The 7,263-nt window shown below is 43.5% G+C and overlaps 2 protein-coding genes and 1 pseudogene across 2 annotated transcripts; all 3 read right to left on the bottom strand.

Moving 5' to 3' along the window:
* Positions 1–285: 285 nt before the first annotated feature.
* Positions 286–612, bottom strand: LOC147440332 (uncharacterized). The gene has a single exon (XM_086483805.1). It carries the CDS (start codon positions 610–612, stop codon positions 286–288), a length of 327 nt encoding a protein of 108 aa, XP_086339931.1.
* Positions 613–3,643: 3,031 nt separating this feature from the next.
* Positions 3,644–4,952, bottom strand: LOC147440331 (mitochondrial import inner membrane translocase subunit TIM17-1 pseudogene; annotated as a pseudogene).
* A 12-nt stretch (positions 4,953–4,964) lies between these two features.
* On the bottom strand, positions 4,965–5,452 carry LOC147440330 (uncharacterized). The gene has a single exon (XM_086530114.1). It carries the CDS (start codon positions 5,450–5,452, stop codon positions 5,027–5,029), a length of 426 nt encoding a protein of 141 aa, XP_086386240.1. The 3' UTR covers positions 4,965–5,026.
* Between the last annotated feature and the right edge of the window lie 1,811 nt (positions 5,453–7,263).

Raw genomic sequence — 7,263 nt, 5'->3', positions numbered from 1 at the left:
AGCAATGTTCGCACCGAGCCATGGCATCAACCATAATTCCAAATACTCATACCATACATCAAATACATCGACTGAAAGGGGAACCACCTTGAAACTAAGAAAGCAAAGCAAACTAACTGAGAAGGGAATCACCATCAATAGAAGAAGCAACTCCTATGTGATTGCCACTAGACATCGACCCTCTGTCACCGAGTAGAACAGCACACACAAAAGACCGCCATTGGGGAAGCCGGATAACCGCATGCCGCAAGAAGGGGGGGAGCCTGAAGCTCCATCACTGGCCGCTCAGGGACCATTCACCAAAAAGAACCGCCGAACCGAAGGCTGACAAGCCAATCCGAACCCTACCCACTGGAAGAGAAGCCTTCCACCAAGAAAACCTACCAACTCTGAAACAGAGCACCTCCAGATCCCGTCACCAACCCTCCGTTCCACACCATGACCTGCAAGACCACAGTGCCGTAGCGAGCCCACAAACGGAAACGTAGCTTCAAGGGAGCCAAACCCTTCTTCTCTGCAGTACCACCAAGAGAATGCCACCACCACAAGCACCACAACCCCATCTGGAGCAAACCCGCAACCACCAAAGAGATCCAGCCGCCGTGGAGGCATTACATGTGTAAAAATAGACGGTCATCAAAGCTGTCATGGACGATGGGTACAGGCTAGCTAGCGTCTCCTACTCGGAGGCCCCTTAAAAGAAGAATACCCCACCTCCCCCAGACAATCCGCCTATAAGCCCCCCTGCTCCCGCACAACTGCCGAATCTGAAGCGAGACACCTCTACTCCTAGGGTTCGACGAAGCTGAAAAAACAAATTCCTTATGTACACCTTAAATGAATCAAGGCTCTATATGCAATGGCATGAGAGATGTAATATAAAACGAATGAAGTTGGAGAGTTTCTACGCTTTTGTTGACAAGGTTTGTACCCTAGTGTCACGTGCAGCAAAAGTGTTTAAGGATTTAGCTCAGATCTAGTATTCAGCACAAACACAAGGTTACTTTACTTCACTTGAAAGAATTGAATGAACTGAATGAAAGAGAGAGACGCAAAGAGAGAGAAAGAGACGACATGGCATGTCAGGTCCCAACCACCCTGAAGAGCCCCCTTGCTCTGTTGCCAAAGTAAGTACTTGTTTCATAGATTGCACAAAAATGATGATACAATGATGCTAAATGATGAGATGTTGAGATACTAAATGGTACTTAATGCTTCGAATGTTGGGTATTGATGAGTAATTAATGGGTACAGTTGGATATGCTTGATAATGTGAGGCTAAGGACTGGGTATTGCAAGTACTTGGTATTGCTGGTGCTTGGTACTTGATATTGCGGGGTACTTTGGATATTGAAGGTACTTGGGTGCTAAGAACACGGAGGTCCTAATGATCGTTACATTGAGCTAGGCACGGGCCAAGCCAAAACGCAAGGGATGCTAAATGTTGGGGTACTACGTCGACGACGACTATGATGATGATGACGACGATGACGAGGCTAAGGCTAAAAATTAAAAACAAGTGATCTGCTATGGCTGAAATCGAAAAATGCCGGTGGTGTTGCGGCGAGAATCTGCAACGGGCTAAGTGCTGAAAACGATAGTACTAGGGGCTTGAAACGCTGATGTCTGAGTTTTAAAACGTTGATGGGATGATCCAAAAACACTGAGGATGCTTGAGAAAAACACTGGCCGGAAGCTGATATTGTGGGTACTGCACGTATTGACCTTCCGCCGGCTTCTTTTGTCTCTTTCTCAAATAACGTTTAAATTTCCTACCCAAGTATATCATAGACAAGCCTTTCCTCTTTGTGGTTGTGTGATTTTTCTCATCTTAATTCAATCTAGCCCAAGAGCAGACCTTGGTTCTAATACCATGTCACAGGTGTATAGAAGAAGGTGAATTAGATGGCAATTTTTAGCCTGCAACCGTGGGCAAACATCTCCTCAAATAAGGGCAACCATTGGATCTCTACTCCCGACTTGGCTCGCATAGGCAATTGGAAAATCCATGTTACCTTCCCTGACTCCACCAAAATACAACAGATTGCATAGTACTCCTTACGCATGAAAATACCATAACTCACTATGACTGTGCATTTCTGTAGATAATTCAAACATATACATGCGAACAACAAGGTCATATGCCTAGAGGAATCCAAGATCACCCCAAATTCACGTTTAAAGGAAAGTGAGTCATCCACAAGACAATTTAACCATGAACTCCATCATGGATAGTATCGACTAAATACTAGGACATTCCCCTAGCGTCATATGTGCCCAACAGTGTGTGTAGAACAAGATATCAATATCTAATGTTGAAATCTTGTTCTAACGTCCCCCTAACGCCATATGTGCCCAACAATGTGCGTAGAACTAGATATTAGTATCCAATGTTGAATGGGGCCACCCCTCCCCCTACATGAGGGATCTTGTATATATTTGCTGCTTTCTTTAATTCAAAATCCACTTACTTCTCTCTCTCTCTCTCTCTCTCTCTCTCTATCTATCTATCTATCTATCTATATATATATATATACACACACACACACACACACACACGATACGCACACACAAAAATTACAAGCGAAAGGAATGTATTATACAATAAAAGGGGATACAAAGGAAATACATTAAGTGTACAAAGGATCGATAAGGAGCTTCTATATAAGACTCGTCTTGACTCAAAGATGATTTTGGTGATTGCTTTTCTATTGGTGTAGATGTACCTATTGTTGGTGCAGTCATGCTTGTTATAGATGCTGATATATATATAATATATATACATATGTATATGTACATACACACACACATATATATGTGGGTGTGTGGGTGTGTGTGTGTGTGTGTGTACATATACAGATGTATATATGTATATGTACAGATGTGTGTGTGTGTGTGTGTATATATATATATATATATATATATATATATATATATATATATATATAATCACAGATTATTGTCCATGACTTACAATACCTCACCTCTTGTGTTGAAGGATGACTAGCTTTATAAGTATCAACTACGCATTGATACTAATAAAGCTACACTATCAATACAATTGGGGAAGATTAGATGCAAGTCCAAACAAATGCACAATGCATGTATTCACAAACATAACATATACCTTCCTGACATCAAAGTGTATGAACTTATGAAGTGAAGGAAAGGCTAAAACACTTGACAAAATCAACCTGAAGCACGGCTTCACATAATTACCTTACTTGTTTCAAAACAAAACAGCCATCCCTAGTGACACTAAATAGGCAAAATAAATGAAAGTATCATACTAGGATGAAACTTTAATACTGTACATTAAAGACAATCACTTCAATAAATGCAAGGAAAACTCAAAACCCCAACACTAGAATATAAAGGTACAGGTTCACAATGATAAAGCCTTTTAGTAACCACCCGTTACTTGTTGCTTAAAGAACGACGAGGATGTGGTCGCCTTGTAATTATCACCTGCTGAAAGCAGCTGGTCGAAAGCAAAGTTATAGACATCTGAAATTCAATGAAGCAATGCAACAATCGTGCCACTGTATCAGCTGCTTGGACTGAAAAATGTATTGATATGGTCAATCAACAGAGTAAACTGACATTGATATGTAAAATCACATTAAAGCTCATATAAACTAACATCCACGTATACATGCATAAAAGAAAAACAGAAAAACAGATATTGGAACAGATGAATGTAACCTGTTAAATCCATTATGCAAAGCATCTCTTGCAGCTTCGCTGCCTTGCCAAATACGATGGCAAGGCTGATTGGCAGATAAACATTCCCTCTTGACGGCACATCATAGCATTGCGCGCACGAGCATTTTTAAGTTACTCCATACTCAGAAAGAGTTTGTTTGCAGTATGTAACAAGTGCACATATCAAGGGCTCTGTGCAGTAACAGCCCAAAGCAAAGATCCTCACCTTGAAATTATACAGATCAGTTCTTCATCCCGCAAACTCGTTCGCATGCTTCACACTCACTTGTAATCAAACGAGGGCACCGGAGGGCCCGATGCGGTCTCAAATGAGCTCAGAGTCTCTCCTGTTGAAGTCGAAGAGGTCGTGGTTTGCTCCTCTTTCTTTTTTCCAAAGAAGCCACCCATCCACGAGCCCCGTCCTGTTCGATTATCAGCCGTCGATTGTGATGGTGACGAGACTTCCCCTGTACTCATGCTTGGTGGCAAAGTAGAGGTGGGAAAACTTGATGAGGATGTTTCAAACGACGGAACCGGAGCAGAGGCATCATCTTTCTTACTGCTGAAAAACCCTCCTAGCCATGATTTCTGATCAGAATCTTCAGTAGAAGAGGGCTTCAGGGTTGCACTCACATTTGGGTTGCCAAGATCTTGCCCAGATGGTATGCCCGCATATGATATGCCTGCAGGTAAGCCCATGGGTTGCTCAATTGGAGGAGGGGGCGGCTGTGCCATGTTCGCAAGCATTCGGTTGATCATAAGACCAGCACCTTCAATGAGAGCAAGCAAGACACCACCGAAGATGGCCGAGCGCGTAGCAGAGCGTGCTCCATGACGCAATTGGAGGAACCCACCAGTCGCCGCACCTGCAAAGATGGAGTTCCAAGGGTCTTCTTTCTGGCGGAGGTAAACAGCAGTGCAATCAAAGGTGGAGAAGATGCCACCCCAGACTGCAAAGCTACCGCCGACACGGGGAGCATTCATGCGAACGGCCTGGAAGCCACCAAAGAGGCGCTCGCCTTTGGGAGAATTCTTGCTGCCCTTGATGAAATGAAAGGCGGAGCCTCCAACAGCGCCCATGCCGAAAGCGCCACCAACGTCGTCCAGGATCCTATCAGGGCACGGCTCCCTCGTCTGGTCCGGCGCTGCCATCGCCTTCGCCTCAGACAAGCTCGTCGACTCTGCTAGAAACCTGTGTCTCTCCCTCTCTAGGTAGCGGTCGCGCAAGTTTCTACCCAAACTAGTTTTAACAATTTAAAATCGGCTAAGTGCATAAGTGAAGAGTGAGCTTAAGAAATGAAAAGACCATAGAGGATAGAAACTAACAAGCTAGGGTTTCTGCTGGAGCGGCCGCGCTCCCTTCTAGCTGCCTGCAAGGCCTCCGAGCCGGATGCTCAAGGGAGGTGTTGAAGGAGGGCGAGTTTGGCAGGGGAGTGCAGTGTGTGCTGGCGGGACACGACTCATCTGGGGTGATGTGTCGGGCAGTGCCTATTCCTCGTCTGAGCTCCTCCTTTGCTGGCGACCCACCATTTTTGGAAGACCGAGAGACGTCGCCCCTCATGCCTCCTCTTGGGGAGGGCAAAGGGCCGCCAGGTACTTTCGAGTTCTTCTGCAACATGTTCGTCTGCATAGGGTTTTTACGAGCCCGTCGGTGACCTGGATTTGCTGGTGGGAGAGTGGGACGGATGTGGTAGGGCTGCCCTGTTCTGTGGAAACCGTCAGCATCATTCGAGTCGTTTGGTTTCATTAGGTGGCGTGCCACTGGTTCCGATTGATGGTCGAATATTCCATGGTGGCGGGCCGGTCTCATTTGCGAGGTGATGGAGGTTGGAGCCTCCCCCCTGTTGCGGCTTTATTTGCTCCTTCCTCGGCTACTGCTGAGTTTGCTCCAAGCTCTCTTGAGGGGGATCCCCACTAGAAGTGGCAGGTCTTGTGGGTTCTGTGGCACCCTTAGGATGTTTTTTTTTGGCTTTTAGGTATGATGTATTGCTCGAGGTGATGGATTTCTTTTGTACTGGGTTGGAGGGCTCCCTGTAAATCCCTCATGTACTGTTTGTGATGGTTATGGTCAAATGATATATATTTTTTGGACTCCTTGGCTTATTTTGAGCAAGGAGCATGTATGGTCCCTTATTAATTTAATTCAACTCATTAGGTCTCCCAATCTCAAAAAAACAAAAATTCTTTCAAAACATATTAAGTGCATAAGGGAAGGGTGAGTTTAGGAAATGAAAAGACATATGAAGGCGGAAAGTCAAAAACCGTATGAAGGTGGAAAGTCAAAAGACCTTTTGTGTCCATATAAAGAGGTGTTTCTCTTCTCCTTTATTTTTCCTTAGCATTTTCTTCTCTTTAAAGTCTCTCTCTCTCTCTCTCTCTCTCTCTGTGTGTGTGTGTGTGTGTGTGTGTGTGTGTGTGTGTGTGTGTGTTTTCGTCCTGCTCAGCTAATATTGTTGCAAATCTACGTGCTTTGTCATTGCCCATTGATACGTGCTATAGTTGAGTGAGTATTGCTATTAAAAAAAAACATAAAGTCAATAGACTTGTTGTGTCCATATAACGAGATGATCGAGTGTACATTGAAACATATGTCTTTTGCTTTTTTTCCCTTCTCTTTATAGTGTGTCTATGCACTATGTAGGTAGTGAATATAGGAGAGCAGCATATTAGTATGTATGTCTCGATAATACCAAAAAAAAGAACTAGTCTTGCTTGGTGGCATTGCTATAGAACCCCAGAGAGAGAGAGAGAGAGAGAGAGAGAGAGAGAGAGAGAGAGAGAGAGAGAATTGTCACAATCAGAGAGAGCAACAAGGAGTCTTGGTTGTCAATCACAGAACCTCGTGCAAAACATATCTAAGGAGGAAAACGCTATCCAAGATAAAGGGTTGTCCTCTTGCTACAGAACGGTTATGTAGAGGAAAACGTTAGGCTGCGATATATAATATGCATTGCCAAACAAGGACATATGTAGATTCACATCAACCACCTAGAAATAAAGTAAACATGTACATAGTGCATTAAGTACTACAATACATAAGTTGAATTGCCAAACCTAGTGCGTGTCTATTTGATATATAGATATGAAGATCTAGATTGAGCATGCACTAGTAAGTAAAACATATAGCTAAACTAAACTTAAAGATGCATTAACAAACTCAAAAAATATAGAAATCATCAATAGAGTATAAAAATTAAACTGCGCTACTGAACTAGTAATCGTGTATGGGTGTTGTCCAATTGTGCAAATTGGAAGATAATGTTTCAGTCAAGCTACATAAAAGCAATGTGAATAGTTAAACATTTTGTTTTATAATGAAGCATCATAGAGTGAAATTGCTTAGGATACAGTGCACGGCATGCAGAAGTTCCATACAAAAGCATGGCGGAGAGCTGGCATTGTGTTCTCTCCAAAAAATATAAGAAAGGAAATACGTGCCCTACCCCGTAGGATTTATGTTTGGAAAGTAAATGTATAGACATGGGGATTTGGATGCAGATAACGGATCTTGCAATGTTGTCAAGCTGGAGTTGTCAAGTGGTGAGCAGTGCACCCATG

Source organism: Adiantum capillus-veneris, chromosome 15 (assembly GCF_014529385.1).
Source record: "Adiantum capillus-veneris isolate H3 chromosome 15, ASM1452938v2, whole genome shotgun sequence".
In the NCBI taxonomy this organism is placed as follows: domain Eukaryota; kingdom Viridiplantae; phylum Streptophyta; class Polypodiopsida; order Polypodiales; family Pteridaceae; genus Adiantum; species Adiantum capillus-veneris.
This window is presented reverse-complemented; position numbering and strand designations above follow the sequence as displayed.